Source organism: Choloepus didactylus, chromosome 2 (assembly GCF_015220235.1).
Source record: "Choloepus didactylus isolate mChoDid1 chromosome 2, mChoDid1.pri, whole genome shotgun sequence".
NCBI classification, from domain to species: Eukaryota; Metazoa; Chordata; class Mammalia; order Pilosa; family Megalonychidae; genus Choloepus; species Choloepus didactylus.
This window is the reverse complement of record NC_051308.1, coordinates 54,900,232-54,923,772: the sequence shown is the minus strand read 5'-3', so window position 1 is coordinate 54,923,772 and position 23,541 is coordinate 54,900,232. Positions and strand designations below refer to the sequence as shown.

At 38.7% G+C, this 23,541-nt stretch overlaps 3 protein-coding genes across 5 annotated transcripts in view; 1 reads left to right on the top strand and 2 right to left on the bottom strand.

Moving 5' to 3' along the window:
• Positions 1-1,207: 1,207 nt before the first annotated feature.
• Positions 1,208-15,897, bottom strand: ELK4 (ETS transcription factor ELK4). 2 transcript variants are annotated; one of them, XR_005215104.1, is made up of 6 exons: positions 15,409-15,897; positions 9,708-9,923; positions 7,813-8,688; positions 7,058-7,174; positions 2,987-5,749; positions 1,208-2,502 (listed from the first exon to the last, which is right to left on the bottom strand). XR_005215104.1 is itself a non-coding variant. In XM_037824904.1 (5 exons), exons 2-5 carry the CDS (start codon positions 9,912-9,914, stop codon positions 5,651-5,653), a joined length of 1,299 nt encoding a protein of 432 aa, XP_037680832.1. In that variant the 5' UTR covers positions 9,915-9,923; positions 15,409-15,897; the 3' UTR covers positions 1,208-5,650. The 2 variants fall into 2 exon arrangements, 1 of the variants encoding a protein (XP_037680832.1); XM_037824904.1 differs by having other exon boundaries at positions 1,208-5,749.
• LOC119511606 (translation initiation factor IF-2-like) lies at positions 15,174-22,458 on the top strand. Its single transcript, XM_037806117.1, has 2 exons — positions 15,174-16,416; positions 20,104-22,458. Exon 1 carries the CDS (start codon positions 15,174-15,176, stop codon positions 15,918-15,920), a length of 747 nt encoding a protein of 248 aa, XP_037662045.1. The 3' UTR covers positions 15,921-16,416; positions 20,104-22,458.
• The window catches only part of SLC45A3 (solute carrier family 45 member 3), a 47,328-nt gene continuing 41,695 nt past the window's right edge, over positions 17,909-23,541 (bottom strand). The window contains exons 5-6 of one of the 2 annotated variants that reach the window (XR_005215103.1): positions 22,749-22,944; positions 17,915-20,206 (exon numbers count right to left, since the gene is read on the bottom strand). Coding sequence is in view for 1 of the 2 variants with exons in the window: in XM_037824902.1 (XP_037680830.1) it covers positions 22,825-22,944 (120 nt within the window). In the remaining variant the exon portion in view is untranslated. Of the gene's footprint in view, positions 22,945-23,541 lie in introns of both variants that reach the window. The other variant, XM_037824902.1, reaches the window with a different exon arrangement.

Below are 23,541 nucleotides of genomic sequence, written 5' to 3'. Positions count from 1 at the left end.
TCTTTTTTTTTTTTTTTAAGTTTTGGTATAAAATAGCCTAAGAGCCATCCTAGTCTAGAGGATGAATAATAATAGCTTTTCTCTGAAAAACAGATTTATACACATACACACATTTACACTCAGCCAATACATTCGTTTATACAAACATATACATACTCAGATATACATCTGCATGACTTGAAAAGAAAGCTTCTAGACTCAACTGAATATTTCAAAGTAAAATTTAAACCCCTTAAAATTTCCTGATGTGTATTATACTCTAAAAAAATTAGAGTCCAAGTCACTTAATATGTGTGATTACATCCAAAAGGCTAAAGTTCAGGATACTTACTATGTTTCATTGTATCTCTCAAATATTTTCTTGTTAAAGATTTTATTTAAACTGATATTGACACCAGCTTGGATTTCCGTTTCTGTAGAAAGCTTAAAGCCAACGTTTCCCCTCTCACATAAGCCACTCTGAATTTCCATCTTTCAAAATGGTTAAGTATGAAATTGCTATTTTCTGGCAGGCTGTCAATCACAATTTTTGTTTTCCAGAAAAAGTAGCTTGAAGAAAGTGGCAGCTTCAAATGGAACATTTATTCTACCTCAACAACTCAACTTTCAGATTTGCTCAGTTTACAGGTCAAAACTTGACTTTTATACTAACAGGTTCCAGCAGGTACAAGAAATCAAACCACCTTCTTTTCTTGCTTAATACACTACCACCCACAAGAATTCGAGATTCTAAGATTGTAACTTCAGTAAGCAGTTCTGATGATGTAAGAGGAATAACAGGACACCTTGTTTCAGGCAATGACAGCAGCATTAAAAACAATACAGAAAACTTACATTTGACCCAAAATGAAGCAGATAATTAGAAAATCATTTTTATGCTACCCATTCTCTAGTCAGAGCACTTGCTGAAAGACAATTATGGTTGACCTCCACTTCACTTATACTACTATGGATTGACAATTAACTTCCTCAATCCCATCTGAGAAATAACATATTCTGTCATTCCCTCAGATAACAAACTATATCATGGGTAGTCTTTTCACTTCCCTGTTGGTTTGGTAATTTATCCAGCGTTCCAGGTGTCTGCACATGGAGACCTGCACTCGTCTCCATACTTCACTACACACCTAAGAATGGCTGCGTGGTATGTGAATATATCTCAATAAAATGATGATAAAAAAAAAAAAAAAAAAAAAAGAATGGCACTGCAGCACAATTCCAAATTTCTGGCATGGTGTAAGTAAAATATACATAGTTAATGAAGTGATAAATAGAAAAGACCTAGCAAGAAAAGTGTCCCTTCAGATGCTAAAATGTCATACACATACACCACTTACTAATACAGCAAGAAAATGAAAGCTGTTATATATTTTAACATCAAGTAACTTGTAATAATTCTGAATCTGTTGCTAAAATATAACATAAAGCCTAAAATAATTTATAAACAGACTAATAAAATAGAAATATAGAGCTATACCTAATATGAAGTGGAAAGAGACACCAAGCTGTCAAAAATGATAAGCATGAAGTTCTAGGAAACATTTAGCAATGGGTTATTTGGCAGCTTGTGAAAAAAGAAATAATTTGAAATTGATGACAAGCTCTCCTGAAAAATTCCAAATCTCTTCTAAAGATTTTACATGAAAATAAAACATGTAATTCCATGTAGCGTAACAAAAGCATACACATCTTTTTTTGTTCAAGATTAGACTGAGAAACAATAATGTGAATCAGTGGTCTTTAAAGTAGAGTGTATGTTTCCAGAAACTATCTGAAAAAAACTGGCAGGAAGAAAATATTAGAACTTCTACTCAATATTTACTTTTTATGCTATCCTTAATTTCTATTTTTGTTTGTTTTATAATGCATGAATTAATTAGTACAGTGCTATATAAATTAACATGTACATATGCATTTTTAATAAGGAATTTATGTTCAAAAACTTTTTACTGATCCAAGTGTTTGTTCAAAAGGTTTGGAGACTGTTTTTCTGAAACTTCAATGATTGCCTCACCAGAAACATACAAAGCTACTTTTGAGAACTTTGGAATCACAAAACGATTTTTGAGATAAGTATGAAACAATAGTTAGACTAGACATCACACAATGCCAGGTGTGAATGGAACTGAAGTGATACTCTGTCAATAGCCTTGAGTTACAATTCCAGAATTCCAAGTCTCTGATTTATTTTCCCCTCCATGTCTGATAAATAATATAGAGAACTAGAAACTGTGCCAGGTAAAGAGATTCAACAGTCAGTCCTACCTTTTTTTGATCTCTAAAACTGTACGTCTTCAAGGAATTTTTCCAGTTTTTTTAAAAAAATCCAGTATCCTTTTAAAGACACATGGGCTTACTTTCTCCACCGAAATTTGAGAAAAAAAAAAATGTTTTAACCTATTAAGAATGTCAAAATGTTGGGAAAAAAATTGAACCTATATTTTAATTCTAAGAAGTTTAAGGTTGACCTTTTGAAGGCCTCTGGATTCTTCAATTATGTACCTGAAAAAAAATATATAAAAAATCAGTGGAAGTATCCACTTTTGAACACACAAAATGCCATGAGGAATGTAAGACTACAAAAGCACTATGACAAATTGGTTAAAAAAAAAAAGATTACTGAAAAGTAGTCAGACATATGGTTTTAATTTTGTATTTTTAAAAATCAGCATATCAAGAAAGATTTATTTTAGAAATTATGTGAAAATCCACACTACAGTAGAGTCAATGCAGTGGGTTGCTGGCACTGGCTCTGAGTCAACTGTGTGCATCTCTTTTCAATGCCACAGTGGAAGCTTGAAATCAGTCACAGTGGGAGTACTTTACACCACAGAAACTGGCAAATTCAGAGCCCCCCCCCCCTCCAAAAAGAGCTGTTTGTTAAACATTTTCCAGCAAACCACTGAGTGAACAGGGACCAGAGCAGAAGAAAAGCTAAAATAATCACCTACAACAGATGTTCCAAAATCCCATTCAATCCACTTACCTTCTTTAACTTAGACTACTGTTGTCCAACAACGTTCATGCTGGCAAAGTGGCTAGTGATGGATACTAGCTAAAACTACCAAAATGTAAGTCTCTTCAGTGAATACTGTGATCTTAAATAGTATGTCACCTTTTGATGATAATAACTCTGTAGATGTTCAAAAGATTTTCCAGGAAGGAGGTAGTCTAAAAACAGAACGGTCTGTCTTACACTCGAGCTAAGGTTGTAAACATTTATTAAAAAAAAAAATACACACACACACACACACACACACACACACAAATACACACACAGAAGTTCCCCATATTAGCTGATTTCAAAGAGAAGGCAGATCATCATTAATCTCTTAAGGCCTCACACCTCTCAGAAGCTTCAAGGATAGGTTTACAGAAAGAGGGCTCATTAAAGCTACGAAGCTGCGCTTTTACTGAGTTTTAATGGTGCCCTTGGTTCCCAGGCACCTCTGTGCTGAGACAGTGAATTATCAAAGATATTATCTCTGAAAACAAACCAATGGCTTTTTTCCTTTAATTTAAAAAGACAAAACATTTGTGCTTTCAAAATTTAAAACTTCTTGTTAACTTAAGCCATCAATATTTACTTATCATTTAAAGTACAAGATGTTAATTAACCTAACAAAACTTTTGCAAAGTGCTGCTGAGAAGTTTAATTTCAAACAAGCATGCAAAGTAGGTAATTCAATATGAGGACAAAGTCCAATATGTGTTTCCCATCACTACTGAACACTACCTTTTGAACACCACTATTGCACATCTCAGGGACAGAAATTTCAACTGACAGCCACAAATGAACCAGTAACAACTCTCCAACACTGCATATATTAAAGGTAGCTCCCTGAATATTTTCCGTCCACTACTACTGAGCTAGCACAGATGTCTTATACAAGAACTCGTCTATACTGTAAATAAATTTAATTGACTATAATGTATCTGGAAGATGCTGGTTTGTTTCGTTCTCATTTTGAGTCCTCAAGTCTCTACTCCCTCATTCCATTTGGCTCATATGACTCAGGATTTCTAGGTTAAAAGAACAGTTAGATGGGAAGGTTGGTAGTGGCAATGGTGCCACATAATTTCCTCTGGACCTTAAGGCCAAAAATATATCAACAAAAGGTTCCATTGTGATGATGATTTCAATTCAGCCAGGGGATCAACAATCTGTCTGCACCTGGCATTGATTACTATATAGCAATATTCTATAAATGTGTTAATTTAGAGATGAAGACATAAATTCTTCACCATTACCATAAACAATCCAAACCCTATGTATGAGCATTCCCAAACAAACTCTGCTCCTAATAGAAAGAAAGAAAGAAAGAAAGAAAGAAAGAAAGAAAGAAAGAAAGAAAGAAAAGAAAGAAAGAAAGAAAGAAAAGAAAAGAAAGAAGGAAAGAAAGAAGGAAAGAAGGAAAGAAAGAAGGAAGGAAAGAAGGAAAGAAAGAAGGAAGGAAAGAAGGAAAGAAAGAAGGAAGGAAAGAAGGAAAGAAAGAAGGAAGGAAAGAAGGAAAGAAAGAAGGAAGGAAAGAAAAGCACATCTTTACCTCACTCCTGATTTGGAGACCAAACTTTGCATTTCACCTTCCTAATTACATCTTTAAAACTATCACAACCTCTAAAAACCTTAAATGTAAAAGGAAAGAAGATAAATATACAGTAGAAAATGAGATAAAATAAACAGAAAATAAAAGAGAGTCCTTTTTTTGGGTGTCTTCTAACTGGGAAAAAGTCCTTCATGTTGTTTCAAATCGTTCACTTGAATCCTTTCCTCAAAGATGCCTTAAATTTTCAAAAACCTAGGTTCTTATAACAGCCATCATTTACCATGCTGTAGAATGTGAGTGGCAAAAGACAACAGACATTTCTATGCTAGGTGTTGGGCGGGATCATAGTCTCACTAGATGTTCTAAACACTATCTTAAAGCCCAGGTTTAAAAAGCTTCCTATGCTGAAACAGACTAGCTCCATGCTCTTTTGACAGGTTCAGACAAGCTCACACATAGGGCTAAGAATAGGGCTAAGAGACCCATCCTGAATAAATGTAAACAAGGTGCCTTTTTGTGGAGTTGCTTACATATGTCACAGTTCACAGCAAAATATAATATTCCCAGTAGTACTGCTCCAATCTTACTCTGTATGAATAGGAATGATTCTTTTTCCTCCACTGCTTATAAACAGCACACTTCTAGTGGTTCAACAGAGCACACACTTAGTCCTAAACATATGGCCAATTTCATTTAACTAATATTTCTTTAAATAACATACTCAACATAATTTTTTTTTCCTCGCCAAAGGGTTCCAATAGCCAGAAAGAGTAACTTGGTTCTTAATTGCCCTTGCAAAGCATAGAGACTAAATCTCACCAAAAATTTCTTTAACACAAAGCTCAAAATAGTAAAAAAGAAAGAAAGGGAGGAAGGAAAGCAAGGAGGGAGGAAGTGGAGTTTGGACTTCAATTAAGGCATTTTTATACACAGTCCAACTTGAGACCTATTCAAATGGAATCCTATTCAATGGGGAATGTCAAAAATCACAAGAGTCTATTATCAGCTTTGTGGAATTATTAATTGTGCACTTCAAATGTAATCATGATGATTGTCTCTCTGCTTCTTCGTTCCATGGTTCTTTCATTCCACAAGTGCATAGGTTATGTTTTCTGTAGGTCTGGGGAAAATGGGCCAGGGGTGGAAGGTCCATCCAGGCTAGACAGAGTGAATGGCCCATGACTGTTCAGTACAGAAGGAAACTGAGAAAGAAAATAAACACATCACCATTTTGTTACTCAACCCCAACTTTTACTTTCTTTCCCTCGAGGCAGAATACAACAGGCTTCTGCAATGGCTCACAGGACCTGTTCCCTTCAAAAGTAATTGTTCATCATGGTAGAATATGATGTCATAACAAAAACTTTAAAGAAAAAACACTGTTTTCCTACATGATAAATATTAACTCTCTCCATCCTACCTGATGGACTGGAAAAAGAAAAAAATCTATACCCTCCCTCATTCCCTGAAGTACACAGATTTACTTCCCACTTCATTCCCAATGAAAGTTTTAGAAAGTTCAGTAAATGACAATATGCAATATAGAGTATAATTCAATTATAGAGCAAATCATGGTCTCTCAAAATAGGTCCAGAGAGGTTCAGAAGGAAATGCCCATCTGTTAACTCTCTACCGATACAGATAGTTAAAGGGTGTTCATCCTAGAAAAGGGCTCCCCATCATGCATTCTAAAATCTACTCTACAGGGAGATGCCAGGCTAAAACTATACCAGCACTAAGACTTTGCTTAAAGATTCAGATCACTTTACAACTCAATTATCTGTTGGTGAAGGATGAAAAAACATGTAAAAATGAAACATGGAAAATTTTCAACCCTCTTTCTATTCAATAATTAACTTTTTGCAAACAAACACAGAAGCAGAAGACTTTAATTTTCTTCTTTTTCCTTAACATTTCCAAAGAACAAATGTAAAGTTAAATTATGAAATGTAAGGATAGTCGCCCCTGAATAAATAAATGAATTAAACAGAAAAGTCTACAAGTTATAAATTGTACATGTTTTCAGCAAAATGATGCTTAAAAATGGCAAGACCTTTCCTAACACCTTGAAGAACTAATATTCCTTTTTAAAAATACATATTTAAAATGTTGATAAATAGCAATTCTGGGAGGAAATGGGAGTATTTGATATGCCATTATAAAAATATTTCTGTATTTTTAAAAATTCTCAATTAAAAGGAAGGACCTGTGTGCAGACATTGCCCCAAAATGTATATATAGTATTTTCTAAAAATGGAGGATTTCTAGTGTTTAAAATGACAGAAAACAATTGGTGAGCTCAATATCTACTATAATATTAAACAACTCTTGGTCTATGTCAAATATTAAACAATGAAAAGGAAACTGCTGCAATATTTATTTGAGCTGTTTGAATGGCTACAGAATTAACACAGACATTCCAAAATAAATAAAAAGAATATTTATTAAATATAGGTTTCATGGTGATTAAACTGCCCCAATTAGAAAAGACAGGCTTTTATGCAATTTACCTGGAAAAGTGTGTTAGCACCTTGCAGTCTAGCTGGACTTAGGGGAGCAACAGGGCTGAGAGTACTCCAAAAGTGGATACTGGAGAGCAAGGGACTAGGAGTCAGTATGATGGGCGTCTGCAATACACAAAACAAAAACATTCATCAGGTGAATTATCAGGATTATGCTCTATCCCTGCGCAAGTACACAAATAGCCCTGAACCCTAATAATGTCCTATTCTCTGCCCCAAATATCTCCAAGTCTAAAAACTTATCATCAGGAAAAACTCAGAAATGACTTTTACAAAGTAAGAAAGATAAAGGTCAAAATAGCTATTCTTTAACTCAGCTTTTACAAATAAGAGAACCCACTTGAATTCAGATACAAAGGAATAATGGGTCACTGGGTCAACAAACATGTTTCTTCCTTAATAAAGAGATGGTCTGGGAGTAATCTATTAAAATGCTTTTGAGATGAGCAAGTTAATAAATAGCTAATGTAACTGTACAAACTTGTTACTCAATAGCACACCAGTAATTTTTCTTAAGGTTCGCAGGACCTGCTGTTTTCTAACTTGAGATTATCAGGCTTTTTCAAAAAATAAGATATCATCCAGTATTATATGAAAAAGAAAAGGGTCTTGCAGGGTGGTCTTACATAACCTTTTAAAGACAAATCTAAGTAGCAGAATGAGAACATGAGAGTGTGAATTCTGCATTTGTTTCTAAAGGTGATTAAATGCAAACAGAAGTGGCACTAAAAAGAAAGAGCTACCTGTGAAAAAAGTGCTGGTGTAAGAGAAGCTGTAGGGAGAGATGGGCTTAATATGCCCAGAGGGCTTGGATCACTGCCTGTTATCACAAGGGTGGGTGCCAGTTCTAACCCTTTCGGTTTCTTGGATCTTGATGAATTATTTGTTTTGTCCTTTTCTGGCAAAGCTGAGCCCTGGTCTTTAGGCTCCAGTGACAAGTTCTCAGGAAGTTCCATAGGCTGAGAAGACACTGAATCAATGTCTGTGTCGATATCTGGGTTAGAACTCAGCGGTGGTGAAGGTGTTCCAGGAGGCTCCTGCAAAGAAGGGGATATGGATGAAACAGGAGGTGTGGTGGTAAAGGTGGTCGAGACACTGGATGCTGAGGTCCGGGCTTCCAGGCAAGGCAGTTTCGGGGAAACCAAAGTCTCCAAAGCCTGGAAAGTTTCTTCTGAAGATGGAGAAATACTTGAGCTAGTTGAAATGATGGTGGCAATAGGTTCAAGTGGTGGCTTTTTGGAAGGTGTTGTTACAAATTTGATGACAGATGGGGTTGGCTCCTGAGGAGATTTTTTCTCCGCCAGTTTCTCAGCTGGATTCTCAATCTTTATAGATTTGAAAAGCTTCATACTGGAGGAGTTCAAAGAGTTCAGAGTAAATGAAGAATATAATCCAGAGTGTATGTAGTCATTGCGGCTCGAGGTCTTGGCACCAGGCTGAGGTGGTTTCTCTTTCCCTCCAGTTTCCACATCTTTGCAACTGCTGCTGACTTCACTGAAACTTAAAGTTTCATAATCTCCTTCAATCCTGCCCACTGTCATTGGATCCATGTTCAAAATCTCTGGGTACGAGACAAACTTGTACACAAACTTCTGACCATTCACCTTTTTGATGATATTCTGTTGGTAATTAAAATAAATATTCTTATACTTTCTTATAAACTTATATCCCACAGCTCATAAAAAAGCTAACCTAATGAGGTTCCCTATATGAGAACTAGGCATAGTTTACTTAAAAGCTTCAAAATCATCCAAATTTATCTAGCCATACCAAACACAGTCCCTACCATTATTGAGCATAAATTAAGGCAAGGACATTTAAATTTAACGAAATTAATATGTCACATAAAAGCTGAAAGATTTAATTGCTCTCAATCAAGCATCTGTGTGAAATCTACAATCACTGACGTATAATCTCAAATAATTCCAAAGGTACAAGCCACACACCCTGGGTAAGAAAAAAGGAATTTAGAACATACGTCTGCTAAGGGTCCTACTTCCTTCAGAAATTCCAGTTGTTTCTTATCTAATATTTCCATACAGGAAAGCTGATAGGATCTATTACTTAAAGGTTGAAGAAATTAAGACCTCAGCTTCTCATTTTAATTCTATTCTTTTGAGGCATTCCTTTTATTCCAGTGCACAAGAATAATTAGACATTAAACAAACAAACAAAAAACCCCCACAATTTTAACTAAGAAATTAACTCTATTTAGCAACTATTCTTTAAAGTAGCAATCTGTGTTCTGCAGGTTAAACTAAAACCAAAAATTAAGTAAACCTACAAGCACAAGTATTTATATATGACAATTTTAAAGTAAATTATGATCCACAGATGAATAATTATTTATCCTTAAGAATCTCAAGTTTCCTTTCTCTTACTCCAAGCCTGTACTCACTTGTTCTTTTAAAGACACCTGGAGGAAAATATGTGAAATGGGAGTGGATACTGAGTAAGAGTTTGTAGAAATACAGCTGGAACATTTCCACCTTTTGTCCTAATTCCAAACTGCCAAAGCTTTAAAATAAATTGCATTTCAATAACCCAGGACACTATTACCTATAACCTCAACAGAATAGAAGGAACAATTCTTGTTTTGAGGTTCTCTATCTACTATCAAGATCATCATGTGTATTACCTTTACATAATAGTATCTGAGGGCTCGGCTGAGTTTGTCATAATTCATGTTAGGCTTGTTCTTGCGAATCCCCCAGAGACGAGCCACTTCTTCTGCCTGCAAAAGCTTAAACTCTCCATCGTTAGAGGTCCAGCAGATCATGTGCTTGTTCTGAGGCTCCTGCAGGAGCTGAAGGAGGAACTGCCACAGGGTGATAGCACTGTCCATAGCAGTGAGCTGAAAGAGGAACAGGTAAGATATAGGATAAGACAGCCTACACTTACATAACACCATACGGCAGGCACTGTTTTAAGTGCTCTCAATGTATTATTTCATTTCAACCCCACAACAATCCTGTAGGATAGATACTTTTGCATACCTATTTTACATATGAAAAAACTGATTCATAAAAGGGGTAAGGTAACTTGCCTAAGGTCACAAAAGTCAATAAATGGTGGGGCTGAGATTTAAAACCAGCTGTATGAATCCAGAGTCCAAACTCTTAAAACTGCCATGCCACACTGCTTAAGAAAAGTCCTTCTTCTCATGCAACAAACAACTTACAGAGAGGATAAAGCTCATACCATAAATTATAGAAGCAGACTGGTGTTGCCAATCATTGTTACTATATTTTATCTTAATAATATTATCATACTCTCTGAGGAGACCACTGTTTCAGCATCTAACTAAATCAACCTAGTTTGTTTATTTGTCAGGGTGTGGGGTGTGTGTGTGTGTGTGTGTGTGTGTGTGTGTGTGCATGCGCGTGTCTATATCTCAGAGTGGCCCAGGGACTGAGGTGTAGTGAATAATCTATTTTTGCTTCACTACTATTTCCTCTGCAAATAGTTTCCATTACCATAAATGTAATTTCTACATATTGGCAGCACTGAGAATTCAGCAAAATGTTCCCTGATTTAATTTCACAAGTTCTGTCACCATTCTGTCCACAGGGTTCTATCCAAATGGATCCTCCTTTTATTTGATTAGCAACCTTTATTTGATTATCAAGACATGAATAGAGGAAAAATCTTTCAATACCTCAAGGTTTAGGATCTCCCTGCTCAGGCCAGGTTTTCTCAACTTCAATACAACTGATATTTTGGGCCAGATAATGCTTTTTGTTTTGGGGGTTGTCCTGTGTATTGTTGTTTGTCAGACAGCACCCCTGGCCTCTAACTACTACATGCCAGTAGCAACCCCAGCCCAGCTGAGACAACTAAAAATGTCTACAGACATTGACAAAAGTCTCCCCTCCTCAGAGGGAGGAGGGACAAAAATCACTCCTGTTGCGAACTATTGGTTTAGGCAGTGGAGCAGCAAGGAAATGTTCTCATAAAGTTATTTTTCTTGTAAAACTTCAAAACATCTTGTCTATTCGGAAGAATTCTTTAGGGTGGAAAATCTGGCCAAATACATACAAACTCTTCCCAAGAAGTCTCTAACTGAACACCTTTACAAAACAGACTCTTAAATCTAGGAATGAAATCTCAATGGACCAAAATAGGGCTTGAAAATAAATTAAATAAATTCCATTACAAACCTAACACTACAAAAACAGATGAATTGGACTACACCAAAATTTAAAACTTTTGTGCTGCAAATGATACCATCAAATGAAGACAATCCACAGAATGGGAGACTATGTTTTCAAATCATGTACCTCATAAGGACTCATAGCCAGAATATATAAAGCACTCATACAACTCAAAAACAAACTAAATAACCAATGGAAAAAATGGGCAAAGGATTTGCAAAGACATTTCTCCAAAAAAGATACACAAATGGCCAATAACTCAAGAAAAGATGCTCAATGTTATGTCATTATAAGAAATGCAAATCAAAACCACGAGATACCACTTCATACGAACTAGGATGGTTACAATCAAAGAGATGGACAATACCAAGCGTGGATGAGGATGTAGGAAATGTTGCTGGAGGGAATGTAAAATGGTGCAGCTGCTCTGGAAATCAGTTTGGCAGTTCCTCAAAATCCTAAACAGAAGAGTTACCATATGACCCAGCAATTCCTCTCCTACATATAGACCCAAGAGAACTGAAAATGTCAACAAAAACTTGAACGTACATCTTCATAGCAGTATTATTCACAATAGTTAAAAGTAGGAACAACCCAAATGTCCATCAATTTGATAGATGGATAAACAAAATGTGGTATACCCACACAAGGAGTATTATTCAGTCGTAAAAAGGAATGTAGTACTGACACTTAACAGGGATGAACCTTGAAAACATCATGCTAAGTGAAATAAGTCAGTCATAAAAGACCACATATTGTATGATTCCATTTAAATGAAATGTCCAGAATAGGGTTGCCTTGAGCTGGCAGTGAGGTGGGGAAAGGAATGGGGAGTGACTGATAATGGGTACAGGGTTTCTTACAGGGATGATGAAAATGTTATACACTTAGATTGTGTTGATGGTTGCATCCGTGAATATACAAAAAACCTCTAAACTGATGAACAGTGAATAAATAGGTGAATTATGGTATGTGAATTATATCTCAATAAAGATACCCCAAAAAAACCCCACAAAAAAAAAAACTAAAACCCTAATGCTACAAATATTCCATGTTAAGCTGAGAAGCCTAATTCTAAGTACGTATAACTCATAGAGGATGGGATCCTTAAGATCAAATACATCTGCTTCCAATAAGGGCAGAGACAAGGAACTGGAATGGAAAATATCTGAGTTTCTGTAACTTTTCTGAAATACTTAAAATGTCATCCAGTAATCCTCACAGTATCACTTTGAAGTTGACTGCATAGAGACTACTGTTCAGAAATGGGAAAATACTAAAGAATAGAAAGTAAGAGATGCATTCTATAGACACAAACAGAGTTAATGTAGATGATAAAGCCATGAATCCAAGTGTCTTTAATCTCAGTCACGTACTTTATTCATTAGGGAAACCACCTCCCCAGATAGTTAAAGCATTCACATCAGACGACTGTAAGGAAGTATTACATATTAGATAATAAGTGATGATAATCTACAAATACAAGTGCTACCTTAATGCTAAATAACCATGTCTATTAGAAATCAGTTTCCCATAGCCTTACTTAAACTGTGTTAAAACAGTGGTTTTATATCTTACTCATTAATTATGGGGGAGGGGGGGTTATTCTTGTCATTTTGCTGAGTCTGCCAGACAGGGCTTTCTTCTGATACCTATTCTTGGCATGTTACTTTTTCTACGTAAGTTTTCCATTTAAACAAATATTTGCTAGTGTAAGCCTGTTAAAACTGCTCCCTAGTAAACAAGAGCTTAACCACAGAACTCAATTTCCACATTTCCAAACATCAACTTCACAATATTAACGGTTATAGGGGGTAGGGGTATAAGTATGCGTGTGAGAGAGATGAGAACTGAAGAAAGGAAAAAGAGACAGAGAACTGGAATCTCTAACTACTACAAATTTGGTGTGTAGAATTCCATTTGTTTTTGATAAAATTCCAAAATTCCAAAAGCCAAATCCTGGAACCGTAATACTTATCATATAGATAATGCTTGAGACATACTAGTTTATAATGGCTAAACTATACATGCAAAAGGCAGAAATAACACAGTAACTCCACAATAAAAAGGAGGTTTCCAAAAGTATGGGTATTCTCAAAGTGGTGCAGGTTAACTTCACTTTTCCCCTTGGTTATTAGTGGAGAAGTAGGTATTGTATCAAATGTTGGTGAGTTGTTGGATACTTCTGGACAGAACCTAGCTGTTGTGAAAAATGCTGATGCCTCTTTAGCACATTACAATGTGTCTGAGATAGAACTTTGCTGAAAGAGAAAGAAAATGGGCACTGCAGCTTGGGACTTAAGTACTGGGAATGAATTTTCTTTTGAGAAATATTAACAAAGACATAAAAGTGGACATCTTCAGTGGGTACTTTAACGCAATGTTTTATTCATTCAATTTTGACATCAGGTTATTCTTTGACTGAAAAGTTCGTGAACTCCTGGGTATGTGGTTAAGTTGAATCTCTTCATTTTAGTTCCTAAAAGTGTGGCATTAATTATGAACTTCAATGATTTTCTCAGCCATAAAAGAGAACAAAATGGAAAATTTTCCAGAAGGCAGTTACTAAAAATTAGAGGCAAAATGAAGGGTTAAAAAATAAACTTTTATTGTTGTTACCCATCAGTCAAAAAAAGCAGGGGAGAGAGGAGATGCTTTCTTTTCCTTCTCACAAAAATCCCAAGTTTCCTGCAATTACAATTTGAGAAGAGTTTCTTTAGTATAAGTATAATGAGAAAGGAAATATTTGATCCAAATGAAGCTTGATTTTTGAGGGGTTAAATGCTGAAAACACGGTAATGACTATAACCTTAATACTTGAAAGACAGTAGTAAACTAATTCCTATGCTAAGGTGAAAGTGGGAGCATACTGAAATAACTTACTAGGGAAAGGAAGTCTATCAAATGAACCTTTTCCACCCTAAACATGTTTATAATACACATAACCCAGTTGCTGTGGTGACCCATAGCCCAACTATTTTTCAGAAACAGTAGCTAAGACCCAAAATAATAAACAAGCCTCCAAATTCTTTGGCATACAGCTTAAATAAAACAAAATAAAATTATGAAACATATCAAGCCAAGTACTGAATTAAAATAATTATCAGGGTCAAAAAGTAACCTGATGCATCTAACCATACAGGACCCTACAAGAGAATATTAAAAAAGTACACTGTTACATTACAGTAAAACTTAAAGAGACATTTCCCTAAGAATGCAATGGCTTCCCCCTTATGCAATTTTAAGGTTTAAATCAAATCAAAGAAAGTGTCCCTGAGGTAGGGGGAATGAATCACAAAACATTTTAGTATTGAAGCACCAAGCTTCCACACAGCATTGGGGGGGGGGGGTTGATTCAACAATCAGAGGTAAATGAGCGAACCATTCTGATGAGGAGTAAGAAAAACAAACAAACAAAACTCTAGTCTTTATTTACATGCCCTAAACTTCAAATAGCAATAACCTTGGAAAAAGGCAACTTTGTACCTTTTCACTAATTTAGTCAACAATACCCCTCATTTCCTGCCAATGCCAGTTAAGATGCCGCCCCCAAAAGATGTTTCCAATCGATCTTCCCAGGAATGAAGAAGCTACCAGCTTCGCTGCAGCTGTACGTTAAACGCAAAGTACAGGGGGTGGGAGAGGATGCTGGAGAGTAGCAGAAAAAGAAATGAAACTTGACACCGGATGAATAGCTAACTTGGGGAGAGGAAGAAATACGAATGACCGTGTGCCCCAGGGGAGATCACAGTCCGGGAGGAGAGCCGCAACCTCACTGGGGCCTTTGTAAGCATTGAATTACTGTACTTTCATTTTCCAACTTCCTGTCACTACATATCAAGTCAGAATTGCCCCCCCCACGCATGGAAAAAAAAAACAAAACACCGCCACCTTTTGTCCACGGGACCTCACGGGACCAAATAAGGGGCAGTGAAAGCCGAGCATCTGAGATGCCCACGCGTCCACCTGCGCCGCGGGCTACGGCCGAGCGGGCAGGGCCGGCAAGGGGCGGGTCCCGAAGGGAGCGCGTGCCCGCAGCCCCCGCCGCCGCGCCCGCGCCCGCCCCCTCACTTCCTGTTGTGCCACAAGCCCCCCGGCCCCCACCTCCGCTCTGGGCCACTGTGGGGGCAGCTGCCGCGAGAATCCCACATAGGACCGACGGGGCGCGCAAGGCTGGCCGCTCACCGAACAGCGACGCTCCCTCTCGGTCTCTGCCTCGAACACGATGCGCCTTTCCGCCAGCAGCCTCCTCACGCAGAGAACTCGAGGACGGCGCGGCACCCGCTGCGAACCCCGCAGCGGAGCAGAAGGCGGCGACGGCTGAGCCGAGCCCACCGAGTGCCCGCACCCGGCCGCATCTCTCGCTGCCGCAGCAGTTGTCGCGGTCCTCCCGCCTCCGCACGTGGCGAGCGGCAGCGGCCCAGCGGCTAGCGCGCGGGTCTTCTGGCCGCTACCCGTCGAGCGCGCGCTCGGGGCGTTCCTCGCCGAATCCGGGCCTATCTCTCGCTTCGCTGCAGCCGCCACACTCAAACCCCCATAGTGGGCCCCTCCCAGACGCCGTAGTCATCGCAGCCGCTGCGCGTCACTTCCGGGACCGGCAGGGGCGGAGCTGCGAGCCAGAGGGGTGCTGCGAGCCCCGGCCGCCCCAAAACTCGGGTTTGAGAGGGACCATGGGGCTTCGGGAGGGCGTACAGTGAGGGCGCCCCTCGGAGTTCCCCATTTGTCACTTTCCTCCGGGCTCGGCCCTGTTACTTCCACTTCCCTGTGGCGCCTGACCGCAACCCGCAGGACCAAAGCAGGACCAAAGCTGCCGCCTCTCTGGCGATCTCGTACTCCCCGGAGTATTCTCGGTCCTGGGACCCTCCGCTCTTTCCCCTTGAAGGCGACCACTTCTATTTCTGATAAGTGTAATAGCTTCTCCCTCTATGCTCCCGGTCCTGCCTTCCTCCTGCAGGGTGGACGAAGACGTTGGTGCCACCACAACATTCTCATCGAAGTGCCATTTCCCAGGGCACTACAAACAGTCGAAAAATATTAAATCAACACTGTGGCTCTCCAGCCCGGGAATTAACAAATTGAAACGCTTGTGTCCTGGGAAAAGCCCACTCTGGCACGTGAGTCAGAGACCCGGAGTCTAGTCGGGGCTCTACCCCTTACTCGGCGACCTTAAGCAAATTTCTTAACGTCTCCAAGGTACAGTTCTGTCATCTATAAAATGAAGAGAACCCAATTTCTTATTGTAGTGATTAAAGGAGATAAGGTGCAAAAAATAAAAAAAAAAAATAAACTATTTAGCACAGTTTCTAGCCCGTAGGTTCTCATTAAACATAATTACAAAGGAACCAGGTCACACTTGGCATGAGTCTACTTGAACAATTACGGAGCAAAAAGGATTTAGAGTCATTAATCAGATGTGACCGCTGAACAAAGCTCCAAGAAATAGGTTGTATATTCTATTTAACACAACATCAAAGACAGACTAGTGTCAAGTATTCCATTTATTAGCTGGGTGACCCACACTGAATTCTCTCAACTTCTCTGAACTTCAGTTCTTTCATATAAAATGTAGATGATAACGTGCAGTGTTACTTAGACGATTCAATGAGACAAAGGACATAATGTGTTTAGTGTGGTACCTGGCACATGGTAGACACACAGTAAATGGTTAAGTCATTTATGTTTGCCTCTCTCCCACTCCCACAAATGAATTCATAGGAAAATCAATTGAAGTCACTGAGTAAAATGTGATCGTATCATCCCTTTGTAGACTCTTAGAAGAGAATCATCACTTCCTTTGATTTCCAGCTTCCTCCTCCGTAATACAGAGAGTAGTTATAAACACAGATATTCCTGTAAAAGCAAATCTAACAAAAGGTGTTAGCTTTTCAAAAATAATTTTATCAAAGGGTGTAAACATATTTTCATTAAGAAATATGTGTTTAACTCATAGACATGAAATATAAGGTACCAAGATATAGGACGAGGCTTAAGAATGGGGAGTGGTTGCTTAGTATGAGCAGAATGTTCAACTAGGATGAACTTAAATGTTTGGAAATGAACAGGGGTATTGGTAGCAAGTTGTGAGAATAACTAACAGTGATGAATGGTGTGTGAATGAGGTGGAAAGGGGAAGCTCAGAGTCATATATGTCACCAGAAGGAAAGTTGGAGGTCAAAAGATGGGAATGTATAAAACTGAATCCTATGGTGGGGAATGTCCATGATCAACTGCACAAATACTAGAAATCGCTTCCATGAACCAGAACAAATGTATGACAATACAATTAGAAGTTAATAATAGAGGGGCATATAGGGAAGAAATATATACTTATTGCAAACTATATACTACAGTTAGTAGTATTTCAACATTTTTTCATAAACAGTAAAAAATGTACTATACCAATATTACGAGTCAACAATTGAGGGGGGTTGGTTAGGGATAGGGGAGGATTCGAGTTTCCTTTTCTTTTTTTATTTTTTCATCTTTCACTTTATTTCTTGTCTGGAGTAATGAAAAGTTTTTAAAAATTGAACAAAAATTAAGTGTGGTGATGGATGCACAGCTGTATGAGGGTACCCAGGGGCAAGTGATTGTACACTTTGGATCTTTGGGTAATTGTATGGTGTCTGAACAATCTCAATAAAAAAGAAAAAAAAAAAGAAATATGTGTTTAAAAGGGAACATATGATATCTACAAAGCACTAGCAACTTTGGCCCCTAAAATAAATTTTCTTTGCAACCACTTCCATTTTAGAAAGTGAGGGGAAAAAATTAGAATTATTAAGGTAGTCCATTGAAGATTCACCCATTGGAAACATTTGTTTAAAGGAAGGTTTAATTTTAAAACCTCATAGGAGGAACTTGTAAGGATTATGGGAGTCTGTAGACTGCTCTACCCAAACTAGCAGTAAAATCTGATTCAGCTTCAGGGTTGGTAGTTGTATCATATCCCCTTTAGACTTGAGTTTACAGTGTTGTCAATTGCAGCGTATTTTTGGAAAAGTCTGGTTGGGAGTTCTTAAATTAGTCATAGCAAGTCTGTCTGCTTTCAAATAGAATGTTTTTTTTTTTTTTATTTAAACAGGGTACATGTTGACAGCAGAGAAACTAGAAAAGTGAATTTCAGATTAGTGAACTGGGGAAAAAAAAGTTCATTAATGTGCTTGGTTTTGCCACTCAGGTTTCTATAAATAACAGAATCTCTCCATGGTTCCTTACACAACAGATGGTTCTGTTTTTGCAAACTTCATGGGTGGATATTGGTCAACTAAAAAAACAGTGCTTTTTCATTGTCTTTTTGATCAGTTAGATGGACTCCCAATCTTAGCCGCTAGAGGACAGCCTGAATAAAATTTGCAGATTTTATTTAAATTATTAAATATATGTTTCTGCCTGACCTGCCCTGATTGTTTCTACTATAGTTATCCCAACCACCTCAACCTATTCTTATTTAATTACATTTCCTATTCCAAGAATACCTTGCCTTCACCATTTCTTCTCAAGGCAACTTCCCCTGTCTTCTCTTCTATTTCACTGCCTCGTCATTGCCCCCAGTTAGCATTCCTTTTTTCCTAAAGAAGTATTTCATGGACTCTGACTGACTGAGCAAGAAAGGAGCCATCCATCTGATTGGCTGTTACATCCTTCAGGCAGTGTCTTGCTATATATGAAATAAGTTATCCTTTAAGTCAGAGAACGCCAACAACCCCAAGCAGGGATATGTATGAAACAAGTTGCAGCATGACTGAGATGAAAGAATAAAAATAAGGGAGTTCTGGGTTCTAGCTTTGGAACTCCCTAAACTCAAAGCTTGATCCTCCTGACAAAATCCCTATGAGTTATCCTTTCTGGGCTTCTCTTTCAACATCTTTAAAAATAGACTCATACCTTCCTCTTCTTGTCTGAGATGGATAGAATGAAAGAAGAAAAAAACAGTTGATCAAACTATGCTTTGAGCTCTTGTTAAGTAGCCCTATAGTTAATGTATTTGTGAGGATTGAAATCTTAGAGTAAAAGTCGTCTTTGAAAATATTAAGTTTTAAATGCTGGCTAGCTGTATGTTGAATCTGGTAGCACTTGAAAACCGCATTCCTGATCAAGGCCCTAATATAACCACATATAACCAGTGAAATGATGGTTAAAAATATCTTTATGCTCAGGCTCTTATTCTGAACAAAGTTCATCCCCCAAAAGACTTATAAGCAAAGGCTAGTCAAGTTCCAGAGAAAAACCCTTGAAAGTATCATCTCTATAGACTATAAGGTAAGCTCCTAGCAACATCCTTCAGCTCTAGCTGTACTCTTCACACAACACATTACTTCCCAAGAAAGGACATGACAAGACATGAGTTATTGCATTTACATGCCTAAGGCAATAACAACTATCTAATATGTTTAATGACCCACCAAAAACACACCTCAAAAATAACGTCACATAATTTTCAACTTCAGTCTCTATACCCAGTCTACTACTTTCCTCTTATGCTAGTATTTTTAATCAAAAATAATTTTATTTGATAATTGCACTTTTTCTGGGCTTATGAAAATTGACAGAGGGTATGTATGCAAGAAAGAGAAGGTAACTGATTATTCCTAATGGCTCTTTGGAAAGATGTTACTTAATTGACAAAAGCTCATGAAACCTAACTCTTGTGTAACTGCTTAAGATTCTGGATGGTTTCACCAATTTCTTATAGGACACGTATTGCTCTGAATTTTAAGCCAGAAGTTTGTGTGTGTGTGTTTTCCCTCATATACTTGATCGCTGGCTGGAAAATTTTTTATCTTCAATTCAAATTAATTCTGGAATCACCAACATATGATACTATGCTGCTTACTATAGAAGAAATTCAAAGAGACCTTGTTTATTTTTTTTTTCCAGGAAATTTTCAATCTTGGATTGATGACACTGACACCCACAGAGAACATCATCGCCATCCACGACTTACACAGTTTTCAGAGTTCTTTCATGATCTCTTTTGATCCTGTTGACATAGACAAAGACTTCAGCTGTAGATCCAGAGATGATGTGGGAGGCAAAATCAGGCTGATGAATAGATAAATACGGTTCTAAATAGGGCTTAGTTTTGTGGGAAGGGAAGGGACGTGGACGGCTGGGAGAGGGAGAAAAAGTACCGCCTTCCACACGTTAAGGAACATTTCCTGAAAGAGGTGGAGTTTGAAAGCCTTGGTGCCAATTCCAGAATGTGTATTGCCACCTTTTTTCTCCCTGACTTTATATATCCAGTGGCAAAACAAATTTAGTTTTTGCTATACTGGAGGACTTAGCTTATGAGTTGTACACCCACCTCAGAAATGTGACACAGCTACTGGCCTCCCTCCTTTAGACTCTTGAGGGAAGAAAATTTGAATTCTGTCTAGTCTGTGGGGCTTTTTTCATCCCTTTCTCCTGGCTTCTTCCCTGCTTCTTAGAAAATGCAGCAGTGATGTATGTAACTGATTGAACATGACTAGGAATCAGATTCTAACGGGACACCCCTAAAGCAGAGGGAGTATTGAGGTTCTCCCCATAACAGAAGAGAATCCAAAGACAAGGTTTCATGGAACAAAGAGTTGTGTTTAGAATTTGTTTGGAATTTACCCTTCCCCACTGTGTATATAGTTTGTCATTTTCTCTTTGTAACTTCTTCCATTCTCCCCCTCCCTGTCTCTTTCTCTTGTTCTCTTTTTCTTTCCTTTGCCCTCTCTCTTGCTCTCTCACACTTACTTTTATTCCTATGCCTACTTTTTCCTCTCCCCTTTTCCCTTTTCCTCTCTATGCCTCACCCCTGCCAGTGGTCCTCATGAGATCTTATTAGCCATAATAGAGGTCCTTGTGCCTAAGACTATTTCAAATCAAAAAATATTTTTTATGCATTAACCATCTGCTGAGCACTGTGCTAGCTACTTTTGGAGATACAAAGATTACTAGGACCAGTCCCTTCTCTTTAGAAGTTTGTAATCATCAAGGGGGTAAAAGCCACTATGCTATAGGAAAGGGGAGGGGGGGGTTAGGTTGGGGTAAAATTTATGTGCTGGGAGTAGGGAGAAGGAGGCCCAGGAGGAGCCTCCTGGACACTACAGGGTGTCTAGGATTTAGAGAAAGTTGGGGTGGGGATGTGTAGGGAAACATTCTGCTTGGAATTACTTCTTCCCCAAACTCCCCCACCTGCCTAACCCCTACTTCAGGTCTCAGCTCACATGTTGCCTACTTCAGGAAGATCCTCCAGGCACTTAGCCTGGGTTGGGTGCCCTCCAAGGAGCTCCCATCATGTCCAGTGCTAACCCTTCTTGCAGCTCTCACCACGCTGATTTGAAATTTCTTTTTCACCTCTTCAGCCCTTTGTACTGAGTCCATGAGAGGAGAACCTCAGTCTTGTTTACCACTGCAGTCCCAGAACTCAGTGCAATCCCTGCCCCAGTAGCTGCTGAGTAAATGCTTAATAAATCAATAGATACTCTAGGCTAAGGGATTGGCATAGCAAAACTCAGTGGTATAAAACTCCCTGACATGGAGAAGTGTAGTATGATTAAAGCTTGAGCCCATTTCCTTCCACCTCTCCATGGCCTTGCTCCATCCATTATTGCCTCTCAAATTTTTAGTCTCTCACCTCCCTATCCTTTTGCTGGTAAATGCATTCAAGTCTCACCATCCTAAGAAAACTCCCCCCTTCAACTATCAGCCTATCCCTCTATTTCCTTCTGCTCAGAATCAAATTTAATAAAATAATGTTTATATTTGCCACCTACACTGTCTCACCTTCTAGTCACTCTTCAGTAAATCTCTTTACTGTCTTGTCCCCACCATTGACTTCTCTAGTAAAGGCTGCAGCCATCCTGATTGTCAAATCTGACATCCCCCTTTTCAGACATTATCCCATTTGCCATCTCCTATTCATCCTCACGACCAGCTTAGATGTCATCTTGTTAGGTAAAACTCCCCCAAGCTCTAAAATAGACTTAAGTGCCCCTTTCTGGCACTACTAGCCTTTTCCACCCTAAAACACTTGCCTCTCTTGGTTTCCATGATTTTCCTTCTGTCTCTCTGGTCAGTTTTCTTCTCTCTTTCAGGGCTTCTCTTCTACCAGCTCTGAAGAATGGCTTCTGTCCTTGCCTTAGTTTCTATCCCTGGCCTCTTGTCCCTCAACACACTCTCCAGGAGGCACCTCATTCTCTCCAAGACTTCATTTACCACCCAAGTGCTATTAACCCCTAACCGCTATTTCTGACCCTGACTTCTCCCCTGAGCACTGGATCCATGTTTCCAGTAACCGGCAGAATTTCTCACCCAGATGTCCCCAAGTCACCTCTGTTCGGAATATACAACTTGAACTCATTACTTGTACCTCCTATACCAAACCTGGTCCTCTTTCCCAATTTCAGTTGAAAGCATTACCCAGATACCTCAGTCATCCCTAAAAACTTCTTTTTCATCCTACACAGATGATTGGTCACCACGACCTGTGCACCTACGTTCAGAACCTCTCACATCTGTCCCTTCCTCATGTTCCTCCTCAAGGCTCTCACCATTTCTTGCTAGGACTATTGCAGTAGCCTTCTAACTTGTCTCTCGGTATGCAGGCATGCCAGTCTGTCCACCACGTTACCACAAGGAAACTTCCCAAAACACACATTTGATTATGTCACCCATCTGTTTAAAAGTCTCCAACGATTGATTTCTCTGCTGCTTCCAGGATAAAGTCCAAAATCCAGCTTGAAAGACCTGTGAAAGGAAGATATAAAGGCTCATATCACCATCCAGTGCTCCCTATTTGGGTTAGTGACCCTTTACAGTCTAACCCTTTTCCAGCCTAATCTCCAGCCTCACAAGCTGTGTTCTAGCCCTTGAAACCCATCAAGAAATTTCAAGGCTCCAGCCTTTTGCTTATGTAGCTCCCTCAGCCTGTAATGTCTGCTCTAGGCCATGGAATTCCTGAAAGCGAATTTTGTGTCAATCATCTCTGTACATCCAGTGTTTACTAGTATAGGGACTAGAGCATAACAAGGACTTAGTAAATGTTGAATGAATACCTCTCTCTGAAGAACTCCCACTTCAAGGAAGGCCCAGCTTGCAAATGTTTTTTCTTCTCTGCTCTCCTTGGCCACTGCCCACTTCCACCCAAATTAGATGTGATTTTTCCTGCCTATCTTCATTTACTATGCAAATATTTCGTGAGTTCCTGCTTTGAACCAGGCACTGTGCTTAGAGAGGATACAAGAAACTTTCAGCCTGCTGTAACAGACAGACAAGCAAACAATTATAACACTGAGATAAGTGCCATGATAGATGTCCTTTGTCACACATCCTTCCTGTAGAGAA

Coding starts and splice junctions, on each gene's coding strand:
- ELK4 (XM_037824904.1), bottom strand. CDS start 9,914: ATGGACAGTGCTATCACCCTGTGGCAGTTCCTCCTTCAGCTCCTGCAG. Junction 8,689..9,707: donor TCAGATACTATTATGTAAAG/GTAATACACATG, acceptor AATTACCAACAG/AATATCATCAAAAAGGTGAA. Junction 5,750..7,057: donor GTGCTAACACACTTTTCCAG/GTAAATTGCATA, acceptor TTTCTTTCTCAG/TTTCCTTCTGTACTGAACAG.
- LOC119511606 (XM_037806117.1), top strand. CDS start 15,174: ATGCCCACGCGTCCACCTGCGCCGCGGGCTACGGCCGAGCGGGCAGGG.